Below are 19,988 nucleotides of genomic sequence, written 5' to 3'. Positions count from 1 at the left end.
AGTTGGAAGTTTATCCGCTTCCACAGTGAATCAATTACTAAACTAGGCCACTTCGGTTTACAGTTAGTCTTATTAACGACAATACGAACGGACGCTTTCGCGGATATTTGATCGCAGATAATCTTCGGATTAATTTTACTCATAAATTAATGAAGTTTAAAAAAGTAGCGTGTTCATTTTATTTTATTTTGTAATGCAAACAATTTTCGTTTATATTTTATTACTGGTGGTAGAACGTCTTGTGAGTCCGCACGGGTAGGTAACACAACCCTGCCTATTTCTGCCGTGAAGCAGTAATGCGTTTCGTTTTGACGGGCGGGCCAGCCGTTGTAACTATACTGAGATATTACAATTCCGGTAATCAAGGCCGGTGTCGGCAATTACCTTTTAGGTATCTATGGGCTCCGGTAACCACTTAAGACCCAGTGGGCCGTGAACTCGTCATTCATCGAAGCAGTAAAAAAAATGCATTCAACATTTTTGTTCAGTATTTTTTTTGTATTAATTTTCCAGGTCAGGGACGTCTAGCAACGCGTCAACACCATCAGCAAAGAAATTAGACGAGAAACCGAGCACGCCTATATCGAAGCCCGTGACGCCGACTTCGGGCGCGAGCGGTGCGGGCTCAGCAGGGGCTCCACTCAAGGCCGCAGTCAAACCTCCAGCACTACAGTACCCATACCTCGGGAACGGGGCCCACGACGCGTACGTCCTGGCGGGGTACTCGGCCAGGGGGGCGCTGCCTTACGAGCCGCTTCGTCCCCCTATTGGCCCTGCTGGTCTCGCGCCGATACCTGGCGGAAAACCGTAAGTATTTAATCTGAGACATAGCCCCCCTATATAGAGTCTGGTCTTACCGAATTTCACTTAATTTGGAAAATTTGATTGATACTTAATTCCTCTTTTCCGTGCATTTCATTGACTTGATTCCAATATAAAAAAACTACTTTAATTAATAAGTAAATATTTGTGTAAAATTAAAATAAATATAGAAGCAACCCCTGACGCCACACTCTTAATGGCGTCGGTTACATTCAGTCCCGCCCGAAAAACAGATAGTCTTCATAACTCAATAACAGTGTTAACACTTCCAGAGCATATTCATTCCACGTATCAGCCGAGGGACAGATGCAGCCTGTCCCTTTTCCCCCAGACGCCTTGATGGGTCCTGGTATACCGAGGCATGCGAGACAAGTCTCCGCGCTAGCTCATGGTGAGGTGGTCTGCGCGGTCACTGTTTCATCGCCCACGAAGTACGTCTACACGGGAGGGAAAGGCTGCGTTAAGGTGTGGGACATCAGCCAACCTAGCAAGGCCCCAGTCAGTCAACTGGATTGTTTGGTGAGTGGGTAACTGTCGTCGAAACATCTTTTTTTTTTGTACACTTTATAAAATTTTAATTAACTTCAAAAAAATAATTACAAACATGATAGCGTAGTTCACGAGTTTTTCTAATAATAATTAAAAAAAACATTTATTGCCTAATGCTGTTCAAAGTAGATTCATCGAACAGCGACAATAATATAAAAAGAAAGAAAAAATTTTAGGACAGATTACTAAAAAAAATTGCTAGGGTATCCTTAAGGCAACATTTCAAGGCCCTAATAAATATATTTCTGTTCCAATTTCAGCAAAGGGACAACTACATACGGTCAGTCAAACTGCTGCCCGACGGGCGGACACTGATCGTGGGCGGGGAGGCGTCCAACTTGTCTATATGGGACCTCGCCTCGCCGACTCCCAGAATCAAAGCTGAGCTCACGTCCTCGGCGCCCGCTTGCTACGCGCTTGCTATCAGCCCCGACTCTAAGGTGCTTAAAGTTTTTGTGTCACTATCACTAGATCACTAGATTAGTAGGCAGCGGCTTGGCTCTGCCCCTGGCATTGCTGAAGTCCATGGGCGACGCTAACCACTCACCATTAGGTGGGCCGTGTGCTCGTCTACCTACAAGGGCAATAAAAAAAAACCCATCTAATCGGAAGTGCTCATCATCGACCGTGGCAATACCTAATGCATCGTCTCTGATGAGTGCATCAGATCTCTGCGTATCTAAATTAAATAATAAAAAACAGTGCGTGTGTAACTTTATGTACGTGAATGAAGTGAAACTTCTTTTTCGATGTGTAGTATTGTGGTTTTCTTCATTTTTCATCCTTAAATCAGATTACTCTTGTAATAGGGAATGCTGTGTATAAGAGATGCGATATCTTCGACATTTATAGTATATATATTTTAAATTCTAGATAGAAAAATAAATATATATATGTTTTTTTTATAAATACTTCATTTAAATGTTAGACGCTACCCGTTGCTACCGCTCACGCTGGCCTGTAACAGGTATATATAATACGAGCATGCGTTCGAGTGCCACGCATTCACTCTCGCTCTGTCTCATTCTAGTATGGTAGCGTTAAACCTTTAACGCAAGCTTGTTAGAAGTCGCATTAGAAGTTTCACTTCAATAAACAAATAGCAACCAAGGATATGTTACACACATTCCTAAATATAAGGATTGCCTGCTATGGAAACAAGAAACTGTTTAAATATATACACATAGAGTTACTGAACGCCCAGACAAAGAGCAATAAACCTGTTCATTACACAAATGAACCCACGACTCTCGTGACCAGCATTCAGGGGCGTTACCTACTTAAACCACAAGACTGTTTTCCAAAATACAAGTTTTGGTTCGCAAATATGAAAGTGGTACTTAGATTTTAAATAAATAAAATATCATATTGGTAACTACAGATAAAAAAAGGCAATAGCTAATATGTTTGCTGGTTATAATTTTTACTTAAGCAATAAATAATAATAATAATAACTCGTTTCGGTTCCAGGTTTGCTTTAGTTGTTGTTCTGACGGCAACATAGCAGTGTGGGATCTCCACAATCAGACTTTAGTACGACAGTTCCAAGGACACACGGACGGCGCATCCTGTATAGATATTTCAGCCGACGGCACGAAGCTATGGACCGGCGGCCTTGATAACACAGTCAGGTACGATACCGCACTAGTGCGGAATATCTGTGTCATTCAAATAGGAAAAACTAGTTTGTTTCACGATAAACAAAACATTTATATTCGACTGTGAATGTAGTTTTTAGAAACGAAGCATGTTGCTGATAACTATGTTTCTATAATATGATGAAGCGTGTTGCGGATAATATGCACTTTTAGGTCATTAAACTACCTTGCATTTTGATTTATATAAATAAAATAAAGAAATTTAAAAACTTTGAACATTTTAGAAAATGTCTTTAATTTTGCAATGTTCCTGCAACATAAAACAAATTGCTTAAGATGCTATCGTAGCGCGAAATCTATTTTAATGTATCATATAGTGACGTCTTCACTTTTTTTGTTATTGCTTAGATGGGTGGACGAGCTCACAGCCCACCTAGTGTTAAGTGGTAACTAGAGCCCATAGACATCTACAACGTAAATGCGCCATCCACCTTGAGATGTAAGTTCTAAGGTCTCAGGCTACAACGGCTGCCCCGCCCTTCAAACCGAAACGTATTACTGCTTGACGGCAGAAATAGGCGGGGCGGTGGTACCTACCCATGCGGACTCACAAGAGGTCCTACCACCAATAATTACGCAAATTATGATTTTACGGGTTTGATTTTATTACACGATGTTATTCCTTCACCGTGGAAGACAATCCTGAACATTAGTTGAGTACGTATTTCATTAGAAAAATTGGTACCCGCCTGAGATTCGAACACCGGTGCATCGCTCAACACCTATGCACCGGACGTCTTATCCTTTAGGCCACGACGACTTCATAAACTGTGTACCTTTAAATTAATAAAATAACAGCTAGCTATTAACTTCTTTTTTTCGTAGGCAGTCCTAAGTTTTCAATAACTTTCAGGATTTTCTCGGAAAGGCTTTTTTTTAAATATTATTATTAAAGGTGAGAGTCATTGAAAATTAAATCCAGACTCCATGGTTTTGAAGTCGTAGTCCTTAACCACTAGATCAACGAAGCGATCAATGTAATCATATATTTTATATTCTTTACAGATCATGGGATTTGAGAGAAGGAAGACAGTTGCAACAGCACGATTTCAGCTCTCAAATTTTCTCATTAGGATATTGCCCTACAGGTAAGACGGAGTATCCATAAATTGTACAACAAATCACATTTAATTTAAAAAAAAAATGTGTGCGTGTACTAGTGTACACACGTAAGAAGTGAAACTTGTTTATGGCCTTATTTTTCGAAAAATGATCTACATGCAACTTTCTAGAAATTGGTTAAATAAAGTTAAATTAGATAAAGTTTAAACAAAAGGATTTTATTATCATAGACATGAATACAAAAAAGTTAAATTAGATAAAGTTTAAACAAAAGGATTTTATTATCATAGACATGAATACAAAAAAGATGGCGCGTAACGGAGAAATGTGACGCGTAACCGAAAAATGTGACGGTAAATTTTTTTCCAACGCCGATAAGGAAGTTTCACTTCAAAAAGTTAATAATATACGTTAAAACTAACTATAAATTTTTGTTTTAAATTTGGAAAGTTGAGACAGTGCAATAAATAAATAATAAATAAATAAATAAATAAATATTTACTAACAATCACGCCACGTTAACTGGTCCCGTGATAAGTTCGTAAAGAACTTGTGTTACAGGTACCAGATAACGGATATAAATGTAAGATTTTTTATTATACACATACATATATTTAATATACATCCATAACCCTGGAAAAGACATTTATATTTATCATACAAATATCTTCCCTGGCGGGATTCGAACCCGCGACCCCTTTGTGTAGTGACCATGTCACTTACCACTACACCAGACGGCCGTTAAATGTATGTTTACTGAGTATACATATAAGTATATCATACCGCTTTGGCTTCTAGAATCCTAACATACCGTATATAACTATGGTAATGTAAATGCTTACATACATGTAACATACCTGACGTTTATTTATTCATTTGGATTATTTATTCATTGCACCGAAAATCGGAAGACATTTTATAAAAAAAAACCGATCTACATTCTAAATTCAATTCCATTGTGACGTTAGGTTTTTTTGTTTTACGGGCAGTTATACTCGACCTTTTAGCCTAAGTTGTTTGTATTAAAAATCACTAGTAAAACGAGGGGAATTTTCTAAGTCTAACAGAATTTTTGATAGAACTATAGAATTTACGTTCGATGTTTCTGTTCCAGTTCTCTTTATAAGAAGCATATTTATAAGCCCTACTAACTACAAAATGGTTCATAATTAATACCTATTTTTAAAAAAAAAGTTTGATGTTTTCGGATTAAAGACGCACGTACGTGGTACATGCACGAACCGTCTGTCGGATCCGCTAGTTTTATTCCTCCTTCTCCTTGCGTCGTACTCTTCCTTACTGAGGGTCATGACTCCCCCGTTGCATCAACCTCTCTTGTACGATCATCCTCCATCTGCTGCGATCCTTGGCCTCCTCGTGGAGCTTTTTTTTTTTAATTGCTTAGATGGGTGGACGAGTTCACAATCCACCTGGTGTTAAGTGGTTACTGGATCCCATAGACATCTACAACGTAAATGTGCCACCCACCTTGAGATATAAGTTCTAAGATCTCAGTATAGTTACAACGGCTGCCCCACCCTTCAAACCGAAACGCATTACTGCTTCAGAGCAGAAATAGGCAGGGTGGTGGTACCTACCCGCGCGGACTCACAAGAGGTCCTACCACCAGTAATTACGCAAATTATATTAATTTTGCGGTTTTGATTTTTATTACACGATGTTATTCCTTCACCGTGGAAGTCAATCGTGAACATTTGTTGAGTACGTATTTCATTACAAAAATTGGTATACTCGCATGCGGGGTTCGAACACCGGTGCATCGCTTCAACACGAATGCACCGGACGTCTTATCCTTTAGGCCACGACGACTTCAAAATGTCCATAGCTAGTTTTATTATATGGTTTTTAAAAATGTAAAAAAATCCACAGGCGAATGGTTAGCGGTCGGCATGGAGAACAGCAACGTGGAGGTTCTGCACGCGGTGAAGCCGGACAAGTACCAGTTGCACTTGCACGAGTCGTGCGTCCTGTCGCTCAGGTTCGCGTCCTGCGGGAAGTGGTTCGTCTCCACCGGGAAGGATAACCTGCTTAACGCATGGCGCACTCCGTATGGCGCAAGCATATTCCAGGTACGTTTTTTTTTCTTTCATATCGACGCTTGAAAGGCAAAAGCGACAACAACTGCTTTTTACATAAATGATAGGCAATAACCATATTCGATGCGTAATAAATATATATTTCTAGGTCTATTAAAATAGTTTCAATCCTACAGCTAGATTCGTTAAAATAGATTTTTTTTCAGGTATTTCAACCTTAAATTAGTCTACTGTAAAGTTCACGCATTGTCGCTTAGTTATGTTTGCCTTTCAAGCGTCAATATCTAATCTGGTAGGCTTGAGAGGCTATGTCAGTATAACCCTAACAAATGGGTGAGCTCACGGGGCCCAAACCTAACGACGTTGCCAACACTAGCCCTAACAAGAGCAGCGCTTCGCAGAATCTACCATCGAATCGGAAACGCGACCTTGACAAGATCCGGCGAGAAACTCAGTGGACTGTGTCTATGGGTTAAATTAATTATTAATTCACTTTAAAATTAATAGTCGGTTCTACATTATTTTAAGAGGTACTCGCTAAAAGTCCTCTGTCAGTTATATGTGACTACGAGATTCATTGCTCAAGACGTGTAGGGAATTTTTTGGATGTTTAAAATAAATGGAAGAGTCTATAAATAAATAGGCAAAGACAAAACGGTTGATTGCCATTATCTCGTTCTATTTATCAACAGATTTTCTTGTTTTTGTTAAGAGTTGTTTACAAGCCTTAGTGCAATAAAAAAATACGTAAATAACACGCTAAAACATTAATTAAAAATATAACGATGATTATTATAGTTTGTACCGAATTCGGTATCGACGATCTGACTGATTCTTCTCATTTATTTTACTTCAGAACTACGAATCTAAATCTAGTATTAAGACGTAGCTCATCTAGCTTACAATATATCTTTGTTCGCAGTCAAAAGAATCATCGTCGGTACTGAGCTGTGACATTTCATCGGACGACAAATACATAGTGACGGGTTCGGGCGATAAGAAGGCCACAGTTTACGAAGTGATCTACTAGTGAAACGGACAAACAGACGAACAATATGACTGTGCTAGTGAAGGAGAGAACGTTCCGCGAACGTTGAGTAAAGTGATACATAGTTATAGTGTATGTATAGATTAAATCGGGAAGCCTGTATGTACTTATGCGACATGTTTATATAGATTAGTGTGCGCGATTTATGTTTATTTGTTGAGCGCCCGTAGTGTATGTTGGCAGCAGATCTCAAAATGATTTCGTTTCAATATTGTTGTAAAATGCTCGTATTAAAAAAAAATATATGCGCAAAACAGTACTATGTTTCTATTATTTCTGAATCCCCCAGACAATTCTGTGCCAGCCTCTTGGCCGTTATTATTTTTATTGCCCTTGTAGGCAGACGAGCATACGGCCCACCTGATGGTGAGTAGTTACCGTCGCCCATGGACTTCAGCAATGCCAAGGGCAGAGTCAAGTCGCTCCCTACCGTAAATTACCATTATTACAATAAACGTTGAGATTTATTTGGTTTGGTTAATTCCATATTCTGTTTTATCCTGCATTCTCATAATTCCGGCATCCATTACACAAGAGTGACTAGCTAATTTGAAGCCCTTGAAAATGGAATAGAGCTGTTAATTTTAAAATTTATGTTGCGGTTTGTCATTGGGATGTCTATTTTGTATTTTTATTATGTCCAAATCCGCAATAAATCTCCGAATCGCAAACAATAAGAATATAGCGAGCGTGCATTCTGAAATGGCTATATCGCCATCGCCATCCTATAGACAGCACGGCTGGACATAGACTATCAACAAAGTTCGCCACTTAAACTTTCCACGATCTTCAACATGTCGCCGATCTATCTCAGCACCTTTAACACACCTTTGACAGACCTTTGACAGCTATGGTAGGACCTCTTGTGAGTCCGCGCGGGTAGGTACCGCCACCCTGCCTAATTCAGCCGTGAAGCTGTAATGCGTTTCGGTTTGAAGGGCGGGGCAGCCGTTGTAACTATACTGAGACCTTAGAACTTACATCTCAAGATGGCTCCGGTGACCACTTAACACCAGGTGGGCTGTGAGCTCGTCTATCCATCCATCTATGCAATAAAAAATTAAAGTTAAAAATAAACATGCTTCTATCAGCTTGCTACATCGAGGGGTGAAAGACTATTTGGTTTAAGCGACATTTCGGTTAATACGCACATTCATCTTTGTAATTAAAGGTGCGTTTTATTTGATATTACATAGTATTATGATATTTTTTTCCAAATTTTAAACTTTAAATGGCTCTCCTGTAAAGTTGCAAAAATGTCGCTTAAGCCAAATATGTATGTTTGCTTATATGTGACAGAATCTTCGAACACCACTTTCACAGGCTTCAATACTTCCGAACTACTTAAAAACGCATCGCAAACACACGCATCAACGACCGATGACAACACAAATAATTTTATAAATTCGCTTTAATATTCTGACCAGTGACAATGGGAAAAAAAAGATGGAATCAATGGTTCGATTTTCTGATTAAGCGGGCTTATTAGTTGTTGTTTTTAAACTGTATAGATGATTTTTATGTAAGGTATATATGTAAGGCCTTCATCAAATCATGTTCTGTGTGCTTAGTGCGAGTTTTTTAACTTTCTCGATAGCGTATAAGTTAACTCATATTTGTATGGAATGGGATCGTTTGCGTACGTTTGCCGTTTAATTAGGGGCGCTGTTACAGTTGCACACAAAATTAGGTTAACTTTTACGTTATCGAGAACGTTAAGATACTCGTACTAAGAGCACACTGGACCTAAAAATTTACGTACAAACGACTTCACAATCAATGAATAGCGTTGTGTAACTAAATCAGCCTGTTCGAGTAAGTGCCCATCACTATCGCCTCATTTCTGCTGCGAAGCAAGCGTCACGGTTTGCAGATACATCTACCTCACGCTCTAAGACTCAGCAGCCTAAGAGCATTCAACTGCAGGTGAGATATCACGATATATAATTATGGGTAAGATATTTCTAATCAATATCTTACAAATGTACGTGTGTTTGCTTGTATTATGAACTGGGGCTCTCCCAACCATGACCACAGTCAAATTGGGCGTTTTGTGTGTTGCAGATATTTTTATTTTTTATTGACCTTGTAGGCAGACGAGCATATGGCCCACCCCATGGTGAATGGTCACCGTCGGCCATGATATAAAACACCCAAGTAATTTCTATTATTTATGTAGACAAGCGGGACCTTAACAGCTTAACATTCTGTTCATCAAATGGTTGTTGGCAGGCAATCACCCATGAATGACGCCGTTAGGTAAAAAATCATCCGTTAAACTGATTTAAAAATAGGAAAATGTTGGTAAAGGTAATAAGGTATTTTTTTCATCCATAAAGAATATAATAATACTATTAAGTATTGTATTTAATTAGAATGAAAATAATCAATATTTACAAAGTAAAAATGCTTTTTAATACGCTTTTATTAGCTTCAGACGTATGTATGTTTGTAACGGAATCTTTGAACATGATTTTAACCCCCTTCAAAACGTCGGATTAACTCGCAATTTGGTATACTATTATTGACTGATGACAATTAAATATTTAAAAAAAATATGGAAAAGAATAAATTGAAAAAATAGAACTAAAAAAAACTTAAAAATGAAAAATAAATAATAGTTTAAAAAAACTAACAACATACGCTTTTATAGAAAATTTGACTAAAAAATAGAAAATAAATTTTAATAAATTTGAAATAAAAATAGTGTAAGAAAAAATGATTTTATTGTAAAAAAGCGTGTATTGTCATATATCTCACTCGCTTTACAATAACATTTAGGTGTAGGTATTCAATTTATTAGCTATTGACGTATATGAACCATTCTATAGAATATATATTCTACAGAAATATAATAGAAACTTTGAACACTAAAAACCGACTCCGACAATATAAAATGAGAATACTAATGTAGTCGAAGAAACTTAAATATGCATTACAAAAAATAACCAAAAAACTGCTCTTCAGATCGGGATAACATTTTAATGAAACCATAGGAGAAGCGTCAACTTTAAAAAAAATCAATTTCAAGTAGAAAAAAAAGTTTTGAAACACAAAAAAAAACAGACGAATTCATGGCCTCCTCTGTTATTGGGGTCATTTAAAATGGGCTTGTACCACATAGAATATCGAATCGTAATAATATTGTGGAAGCACGTGCCAATAATACACGTTATTCCGGCGACATGTGTTTATAAGTACCGTGGCAAGTGCCACGAACGTTTTGTTATTGGTTGAAACAGATATTGTTTTCGTTTGTAACTTAGTAACAGTCGCTGAAGGCACGATTGACCTGAAAAACAAACACACGCGAGACTGTAATGAGAACTTAGTGCGCTAATTTAAATTTTAAGATTTAATATAAATTCGATAAATCAGTACGGATAACGCTAGAATACTGGACTGAAGTAAATACTCCAATTTACTGAAAAGAATAGAACTTATTTTTCGTATTTTAAATGTAAATGAGCAGATTGTTGTAATTTTAGAACATTAATTTGTCTCCTTTTTATTATTTATTATTAGATGGGCTGACGAGCTAACAGCCTCATAGGGTTGAGTTGTTATCAGAGCTCATAGACATCAACAACGTATACGACGCCACCCTTTTTTTTATTGCCTTTGCAGGCAGACGAGCATACGGCCCACCTGATGGTGAGTGGTTACCGACGCCCATGGACTTCAGCAATGCCAAGGGCAGAGCCAAGCCGCTGCCTAAAAACTCACCCTCTTTGAAGCATGAGTTTGAAGTCTCAGTTTCACAACAGTGCCGCTGCCCCACCCTTCCAACCGGAACGCATTATTTCGTCACAACAAAAACGGTGTTGGTACCGGGTAAGATGCCCTACAAACAGTAATTACGTAAATTATATTTTAATAATATGAAAGTGAATCATTGTCTTTCTACAATGCAGTGATTGTTGCGAGCAAGCGTTCATAGAGCAATCTTAGTGACAAGCTAGCCGACACTCGCAAACATTTAATATTAGAACAAAGTTATACTAGCTCTTTGAAACTGAAATGAATCGTTACGATTCGTCGATACATCGTATGATTCTTCAAAACAATGCATGTTAATATGGACTTTAAAAAAATATCGTGTTTGTAACCCAGCAATTACAACACGGCGCCGTTAGCATTTTTCAGCAATTAACACAAAAAAAACATGAAACTAAACAGCCATTGATACCAAATCAGATTACCATTTTTTCTATGATCGAAAACACGCCGCGTGTTTAATGATGTGTTTATCTACAAAGCCATTAACATGTTTTTGTATTGGATTCGCCTAAGCATTGTTTTTGGGTTTTTTATCATCCTGTCGGATTGCCAGCAGGGATTTTAGATAATTCGGAACTATAACGTAGTAACGTATCAACAATTGTTTAATAAATTAAGAGCAGAATAATAGTCTACATTTTCGAATGGATCATCATTATCCATAATTGCCATTTTGTAAATTGTAAATTATAGGATTTATCTGGCCAATCATGGTAAACATGTCAAGAAAACTACACATTAATCCTAATAAAAGTAAACCTTATTATGCTCGAGTGCGAGTAGGTATATTAAAAAAAAAAAAACCAGCTAAATATAAAAAATATGTTACTTGTAAATATCCAAAGGTACATTTGTAAATCCGTAGATAAAGTACGAAGTATACCCTGACTATGCTTTTCAATAAGATTTAATAAACAGATTTTTATGTACATTATGCGACATATATTATGTAATAAATTTACTTCCTATGAGAAGTACGTGTTGATAGTCAAAAACACCACAAAAGAAATCACAAAAATCTAAAAAATTTAAAACTCAACGGAGGTATAGTCTCGCTTAGTTAAATTAAAATTTTAAAATATGCTAATTTTAGAATCCTTCGTGGAACTGCTCAATCATGTACTGAATCTTTACACTTTGAAAATCAAATGTCATGTGTCCTGTTTGAGTAGGCACGTCAATTAAGCGGTGTCTATTTCAAATAATAATAATAAGCAGTTATTGTAACTAACGAACAAACAGACGCTGGCGGTACCAGCCACCGATTTTTATCACAATAGCCTCTGACAAAATACATTAATATACAACTTGACGTATGGACTTTGTGTATGGACTGACATAACTATGAATTGTTTTCAATTAAAAATATCAATTTAATCGCAAAGGGTGTACGGCATTGTCCTTATTACTGTCTACATTTAATTACTGTAATTTTGTTCATACAATAATTTAATTTACAAGCAAGTTCTCTTAGTTTGTGTATATATGAAATGCTGACATGTTACTGTTGTAAGATGATTAAAATCGTCACAGTTTAAATGCTGGATTTTATCTTCACGTTTTTTCTTCATCGTCTTCTTGCCTCTATCCTACATTATCTGAGGCGCGAAGCATGTCCTCTTATCATGCTGTTTAGAGATTTGACAGAAGTTTTACGAGCGGCTGCCAGAAGTAGATTTACAGATGCAAAACAAGATTATTACAAAAAAAAAACTACCCTTATGACTGCCTTTAGGCCAATTGGAGCTATAAGCCAGAAAACATTGTTTCAACAATTATACTTGGTAATTATGTTAAAAGAATTTTGAAAAAAAACAAAAAAAAACCATACCAAATCTTTTCGGAAAAAATGGCGTCGTAATGCAAGTGCTCTTTATGTTTGCAATTTTCATTCCTTTCGCAATACAAAAATCAAAGATAAAGAAGTATCATGATGAGTGTATGCGCACAGAGTACACATGGCACCAGATGTTGGCGGTGCCAGCCACCGCAGCCGATAACGGCGGCCGGCTAGACGCGCGCCACGCAAAACCCGCCGCGCAGTGACGCAGCCAAAACAAAACGAGTTTGGTGGTAGAATGTGGCAGCACCCCTCAACCTGGACTGATTGCAGCCAAGGATAAACATACGTTCGTTTTGAAGTATTAGTACCAAGGTGCTATGGATCAGTGCATGAATAGGTACTTAAGTGACGCGATGGTATCGAACTTCAAAATTTATGAAAACCTGGACCAGAAAATAAAGGTAGAACAATAGCACATGAATGAAAGACCTCAACAGCACAATGTAAGCATAATTATATATTTTTTAACTTTAATATTCAGCATGTAATTGTTTTGAACGCCTTTGTTACTGATTTACTCTAGTGCAGTAATAAATCTAACAAGTCTGATGCTCGTAGAACACAAGTATAACGTGTCTTCAACTTATCAAAGACAATAAAAATAATGTTATTGGACGCATAATTGAATTATAAGTATGCACTTAAAATAGTTGTCTGTCAAGATTCAATTCCTTGTACCCTTTAATTTTTGTATTAATAATAAATAAATGATTAATTTAAATCAGTTTTCACAATGTCGTTCAATTTATTCAAAAACTTTTTAGTGGATATTAGTGAATGTTATTATTACCTACTCTTTCTCTTTTTCTGAATTGAAAACCTTTGACATAGCCATGATGGCGAAAAGTAAGTTAATAAGTTCTATAAATTCACGTCTAAGTTTTCCTTCATTATAATTTGTTGTAAAAGGTTAAACTAACTGAATAGTAGTTCTATTTTTGTCCCTGAGTAGTGTCTGCAATGAAAATAAATCAAAACATTTTAACAATAAATGAATAAAATGAAATGATAAGGGTTTTTTTCCCGCCGGTTAAATTCCGTTCAATAAAACATCAAAAGATTACAAAGACATCCGTTAATGAATGAAATTTAATGTTCCGGTAACAAAATAATGAATCATTCTCAAGCATGTAATAAATAGCAATGCCTTCAATCTTACTCGTGGCTGAAGCATTTTAAAAATATTATACCATACAATATGATACAACTAAAACACATCCACTTTGTAGTGCGGCATCCAATAAACTTTTTCCTTTTTTATTTCTACCTATTTGCTGGTAGCCTAAGGGATTATTCCAGTTACGCCCGGACAATCTACTAATCCAATTCAACACCGATCAAGTCCACAGCTTAAGAAAAAATAAATTATTTTTTTAATGCTCGTAAGGTTTTCTATAATTAATTACATCGTGCAGAATTTCAATAATAACAACTATTTTAAAAAATATGCTTCGTGAAAGAGACATCCGATATTACGTCGCGTCGGTAAAAATACGCACACGCATTGATGCTGTGTTGCTCATCGTCACTTCGTAGAGTTTTATCATTATTATCAAAGGAAGTAACATAAGTTTTGCAAAAACAACACAGATCCGGTAATAGAACTCAACTTTGACTCAACATACCTACAAGTATAGCAATGCCCATGTCTAATCTCCAATAACTACTGAACTCCAGATGATCGTTAGAGCAATAATCAAATAGAAACAATTTGTCAAATCATCAATGAAATTAATCACAATATTTATTCATTTATTTAACTAGTGCTCGCCAAACGAAATTCGACCATAATTACTGTTTATTCAAGATTTAGATCCATTTAATATGTTCTCTACTTTCTCTTGATTTTTTTCTTTAAAGATGAAAACTAAAATTTTTTTTATCGATAACATTAAGACTCGTCAATTAACTACCCACAAAAACAAAACAACTCTGGTTTTTCTAGATTATTGTATTAGAATTTCACTATACAACTATTTTTGTGAAACCATTCAGTCCTACATTTTTTTCTCCAGTTACAGAATACATTCTCACTTACAAAGTCGCATTAATAACCCTAGGTAAAAGAACTGTAGTTCGGGGCAAACAACCGATAACAAAATGAAACGAATGATCCCCGTCTCAATAACACTGAATAAACTGCATTGTTAATTGATATTTTCTACGTTTTTATCAGCTTTACTGCAAACCGTTAACAAAACAAACTCGGTTACTTGGTTGCAGTGTTTAAAATTACATTGTAACCGGCCGCGCTGTTGACAGAAACGTACAAAATTTCGTCAAATAGCATTATGGTGCATGCAGTGTCAAAACCATTGATTGTCTCATTAAGGCGAGCGGTGAACATGTGCGTGCGCAGATCCGTCGATAATCGTCGATCGTTGTTATCGCGCGTCCGTCGCGGTGTCCGGCGGCCGGCTCTCCATCGTGATCACATTCATTCCAACCCCGGGACGCGACACAAGCGCCTGTTAAATTAAACGCTCAGCCTAAATCGTTATCCACGCTATTATCAACAAACAAAACTGGCCACTGCATAATACCGCACCACCGTGTTTTGTTAGTAACGTTAACGCGATTGTATTCGATTTTTGAAAGTTAAATATTGTCGTAAATTAAACAAACTTTTGTTCATTTCAGATAGACGATGTTTTGTGATAGCAGCGGTCCGCATCTCGAGGAAGCCCTCCTCAATGACCAACTTCTGTTCGAGTACTCGCCGGCCGAAAGTCTAATAAACTTCGAACTCCCGTCCTTCGACTCGGACACCAGCGACTGGCAGCTCAGTGATTTGGATTTCAATTGTGACGGTTTCGTAATCGGCGCCGACGATCCAAACAAGGAAGAGAACAATCTTGTCGACGACTTGCCAGTTTTTGATTTTGAAGATTTAGACAAGAGCATTATCGACGAATATTTATTGGAAGCGTTAAGCAGCGATCTTTCTAACGACGCTCAGCTTTCAAATACGGAATCAATACCGAATATTAGTTCAGTTTATGCACTAGAAACTCATGATTATACCTCAATAGAAAGCGAATGGCCGAGACCGCGAGAAAAAGCAACTCCAGAAGTCAAAGTTCGGTTCGGCGAACCCAAATATTGTCCGGAAGTCGGCGCTTTTCGATGTCCCGTTGAAGAATGCAGCAAACTTTATGCAAAAGCGTCACATGTTCGAGCCCATTTACGGAGACACAGCGGTGAAAAGCCTTACCGCTGCACGTGGGGTGACTGTTCGTGGCGGTTCGCGCGCTCAGATGAACTAGCTCGACATCGTCGCAGTCACTCAGGGGACAAACCTTACAGATGTGTTGAATGCGAAAAGAGATTTGCTAGATCTGACCACCTCGCCAAGCATGGTCGTGTGCACGCACGTCGCGCCGCCGCTGCAGCCGCCGCTGCTGCAAGATGCGCTGGGACCACACCACACACTCACCGTAGGAGTTCAAGGAGTATTCTACTTTTGTGAGCTATGTGATATATACAATGACATTGTGAATTATGAGTACTGTATAAGTACAATTCAAAAACTGTGCCAGTGATGTGTTTTTTTTTGCTCTTTTGATTATGGTCGTAACTGGATGTGGATTTGCTAGGTGATAAAAAATAATCATGTGTCATATTAGAAAATTTGTGAACTATTGCTTTGATAGTTTTTATGTCTTATTTAGTTGTAAGACCGACTAATTCCAAGTTGGTTTTGAAATTTGTCGCCGATAAAAAAAAATTTTTAGTAATTGACAATAACAAACCTCAAAATATGAGATAATTTGTCCTTAATTTCCATTTCACTTCTTCGCAAAACCTAAATTGAAAAGTCAAAATCAATCTTGCTATTAATCATAGATAATAAATACATTTAATATTTATTAATGTTTGTTATTAGTTCATCACATTCACGTTCTGTAAGTTACAAGTTCATAGTAATTAATTTTATCAAAAGAAATAACTATTATACTTTTTAAAATCCTATTCCTTAAATTTACAGCCGTTGTTACTATATGGGTGGCACATTTACGTTGTAGATGTCTATGGGCTCCAGTAACCACTTAACACCAGGTGGGCTGTGAGCTCATCCAACCAAGCAATAAAAAAAATTTATCTATTTATGATTTCAACGAAAGTCGAACTACTTTTAGTCATTAAATCGCGTTTTTGCCGGATAGCCGTTATATCACCATGGTTCCTAACGAATGTGGATCTCCATGATGACCTGGAGCTCGACTCAGTCAGTGATTATTTACAGTCGGCATAATTGCGACTCTTTGGAAGGCGGCACGACATGTAACCTCTTGTCGCGGTCACCGATAATTACATACCCGATCCTGTAGACCGAATGGTAAACAGTCGACGTTGCCCTAAGCACGTCATTACGGATCCTCCCGAGCCATTAACGGTGCTTTTAGGTACCTCAAGCACCGGCCACGGTCCACGCCGAACCCGCCGCTTGCGACGAAGGGCTCGTCGAGTAAATTAACTCATAGACACAGCACAGCCAACTGAGTTTCTCACAGGATATTCTCAGTGGGTCATGTTTCCGATCCGGTGGTAGATTGGTGGTAGAACACTCCCGGCTTGAGCCCCGTGAGCTTTCAAGGCTCAAGCAAGCTTAGGAAGAAAAAAAAAGCGAAAGTCATTCAGCAAAGGGTTTTTCTGTGGACAATTTTAATTCCTCTTTTTGAGCTCTTTCAATATCCCCAGAAAATGTCGTACCAACAGAAACTGAATACTCCTTCAATAGTCCGACTATCCAAAAATATAGGAATCACAGTTGCAGAGTCCGTCGTGGTTTCCATAGAATAGAAGTGATCCATCACACGTACCTAATAAATTAAGTTACACAAGAAACTTCGAAAGCATACCGCGATGCTTCGAATAGAAAAAAGTGCTTTCCCGTCCTTCGCAGTGCATCACGCAGATAAATATTATTTAAAAAGTGTATTATCTATGCAAATAACCCATCTTTTCAAATATCACAAAACGTCAATATACCTACTAAATTCTTGATCGAGGTAGTTCTTCAATATTATATTTAAATAAATTGCACATATGAAGTTTGGTTTTTGTTACTTTTATAAAATTTGAAATCAAACGTGATTAAATGTAGTTTAATCTTTCTGCTTCATTCATGCATGCATGCATGCCCGTCTCATTTTTTCACATTTAAGGGATGAGATCGTCAATAATGCCGCGGCACAGTTGTCATTGTGAAAGAAGAATTAAGCTGCTAGGTATTGCTTTAATCCTAAACAATATTTAGACTTTCGTACAAATAGTAAAAATAGAAATCAATATACACAATTTTCTTCTTAGATGAGGATATTGCAATGCCACCAATTTTACAACTACCCCAAAGTTATAATAATAATTAGTTCACTATTTAGGTATTACATAAGTTTAATACTTATTTCCAGGGTAATACTTTTTAAATCAATTCTACAACTTTAACCTTTGACTGTAGTAAAATCTTAAAATCAATAGACTTATTATGCGCAGATATGGATACATTATCTGTAATGTTAATTAGTTTCAGCAGGTTTATTTCAGTAACCAAAATCGGTTGATAATCGGATCAAATGATCAAACTCAACAAACAATAAACAAACATTTTATAATTGGGAATTTTTTTAACCCAACAAATAATCTTTTATTAACTTCTTTCGTTTGAACAAGTCTTTTTGAAAAAATTTTATGCTTCTGTTAATGGACCGTTGATCCAATGAAAAACATCTAAACCATAGATAGTCTCAGGAATAAAACTTTGTACATAAGTCTATGGTACTATGTACCCAAATGAAAAATGTCGTCAGATCTCTCATAATCCATATGGTTCTAGGCTAGTAACTAGTACTTTTTTTAGTTGGTTATTAATTGATACACGATTCAAGTCGGACAAAAATAAAAATGGAGGTTCAATAGATTTCAATCCATTTCTTCAATAATTTAACAGTGAAAATAATTACAAATATTAAATAGAGAAAAGACATTACAGACAACTTTGTGTTAATATTGTTGATATTAAACCATAATTGATGCGGATACGTGGTGTGCCCGAAAGTGTTGTGTTTGACAAATAACAGGTTGTCGGAGACCGATTTAGCTAAAATTTTCAACTGAATATATTGTTTTTACCCGTAAATAGTTTGTAAAGTGTTGTGGTTTTCAATTGCTATACCGAGCAACAAAACATAATAGTGTTCAGTACAACAGAACTTAGAAATTACGAAGCTGAGATAGGAAGAAGCTCGGTCTCCCATTCAAGTCGATCAGCATGTGACCCACATCTGAGATTTCTCTTCTTTGTTCATCATCTCCTAGTCTGATAAGAAGAGTAGGATGCGTGAACGCTAATAACTAATCACATGATAGTATCAACAACAACCACTGTTGCCAAAAGTATGTTAATTAACGAACTTGTCACGGTTGACTACCTGCGCAGCTTTGTGGGGGTCAGGTGATAAGAGCCACAGCATCAGCATCTTAAAATACTCAAATATTACAGAAGATACTGTGGGAAATGGTTCACATTACAGTTGGATAATGCATGCAAAGATGTCAGGGAAAAGCAAAGTACATGTTGGTGGTACATAATGTCAAAATATTGTGAACAGTAAACAATGCAGAAAGGAGTAAAACAATGATGCAAAATGGCTCATTCTGAAAACCAAAGGCACATTGTTCAGGTTTGTGTTTAATTTTTATTCTATTAAGACTATAAATGAAAAACTTGTAGACTTTTTAAGCTTAGACCGGTTGCTACTTGGACTTTCTTCGCCTTAAATTTTACAAACAAATATCCTTCTGAAGGTAAGGTTCTAATTAACTTGTAATTTGTTTTTATTACTTATACCTACCAGTCTAACTTGAAACTAGTTGTAATTACCACCTCCATAAGAAGTAAGGCTCTTCTCAAATAGTTTATAAGAGTATTTTATGTTCTTGGCTGCAAAAGTTAAACCAGAAGATAGCTTTGATTGTAACTAATACAATAAAAGTTATTACCAATTATTAGTAATAAATGTGCACATGTAATAGTGTAACGTAGACATATTATCATGCAATCCAGGCTGGCCACACACTCCAGTTTCCTGTTTTCTAATTACAGTCATAAATGTACTTAAAATACAATTTGTGCAATAGTGCTCAATGACTGTAGTCTTTTAAAAATT

General features: G+C 36.9%; 3 protein-coding genes and 2 long non-coding RNA genes across 9 annotated transcripts in view; 3 read left to right on the top strand and 2 right to left on the bottom strand.

The window, feature by feature from the left end:
* The window catches only part of Gro (groucho), a 75,230-nt gene extending 67,775 nt beyond the window's left edge, over nucleotides 1-7,455 (top strand). The window contains exons 11-17 of one of the 2 annotated variants that reach the window (XM_012693290.4): nucleotides 514-807; nucleotides 1,095-1,341; nucleotides 1,632-1,811; nucleotides 2,842-3,002; nucleotides 4,035-4,117; nucleotides 5,982-6,181; nucleotides 7,071-7,455. In XM_012693290.4, coding sequence (XP_012548744.1) covers nucleotides 514-807; nucleotides 1,095-1,341; nucleotides 1,632-1,811; nucleotides 2,842-3,002; nucleotides 4,035-4,117; nucleotides 5,982-6,181; nucleotides 7,071-7,178 — 1,273 coding nt within the window. In that variant the 3' untranslated portion in view covers nucleotides 7,179-7,455. 2 annotated transcript variants of the gene reach the window in all.
* A 2,090-nt stretch (nucleotides 7,456-9,545) lies between these two features.
* LOC119630126 (uncharacterized) lies at nucleotides 9,546-12,804 on the bottom strand. Its single transcript, XR_009975955.1, has 2 exons — nucleotides 10,923-12,804; nucleotides 9,546-10,488 (listed from the first exon to the last, which is right to left on the bottom strand). It is a non-coding gene; the product is annotated as an uncharacterized LOC119630126 (long non-coding RNA).
* Nucleotides 12,805-12,925: 121 nt separating this feature from the next.
* Nucleotides 12,926-16,688, top strand: LOC101741496 (Krueppel-like factor 14). Of its 2 annotated transcripts, none has more exons than XM_004929632.5 (2): nucleotides 12,926-13,262; nucleotides 15,460-16,688. In XM_004929632.5, exon 2 carries the CDS (start codon nucleotides 15,467-15,469, stop codon nucleotides 16,286-16,288), a length of 822 nt encoding a protein of 273 aa, XP_004929689.1. In that variant the 5' UTR covers nucleotides 12,926-13,262; nucleotides 15,460-15,466; the 3' UTR covers nucleotides 16,289-16,688. The 2 variants fall into 2 exon arrangements, with proteins under 2 accessions (XP_004929689.1, XP_004929687.1); XM_004929630.5 differs by lacking the exon at nucleotides 12,926-13,262 and adding an exon at nucleotides 15,237-15,378.
* On the bottom strand, nucleotides 14,751-16,661 carry LOC134200862 (uncharacterized). Its single transcript, XR_009975953.1, has 2 exons — nucleotides 16,572-16,661; nucleotides 14,751-15,287 (listed from the first exon to the last, which is right to left on the bottom strand). It is a non-coding gene; the product is annotated as an uncharacterized LOC134200862 (long non-coding RNA).
* Nucleotides 16,689-18,638: 1,950 nt separating the features above from the next.
* LOC101742699 (unconventional myosin-IXAa) overlaps nucleotides 18,639-19,988 on the top strand; it is a 43,762-nt gene continuing 42,412 nt past the window's right edge. For 2 of the 3 annotated variants that reach the window (XM_004929715.5, XM_021350197.3), the window contains exon 1: nucleotides 18,644-19,502. In XM_004929715.5, the coding sequence (XP_004929772.1) occupies nucleotides 19,467-19,502 (36 nt within the window). In that variant the 5' untranslated portion in view covers nucleotides 18,644-19,466. Of the gene's footprint in view, nucleotides 19,503-19,988 lie in introns of all 3 variants that reach the window. The other variant, XM_012693356.4, reaches the window with a different exon arrangement.

This window comes from Bombyx mori, chromosome 21, assembly GCF_030269925.1.
Source record: "Bombyx mori chromosome 21, ASM3026992v2".
NCBI classification, from domain to species: Eukaryota; Metazoa; Arthropoda; class Insecta; order Lepidoptera; family Bombycidae; genus Bombyx; species Bombyx mori.
Note: the sequence above shows the minus strand (reverse complement) of the source record. Positions and strands in the feature narration are given on the sequence as shown.

Excerpts from the sequence above, each read along its gene's own strand:
- LOC101741496 (XM_004929632.5), top strand. The coding sequence starts at position 15,467 with ATGTTTTGTGATAGCAGCGGTCCGCATCTCGAGGAAGCCCTCCTCAAT.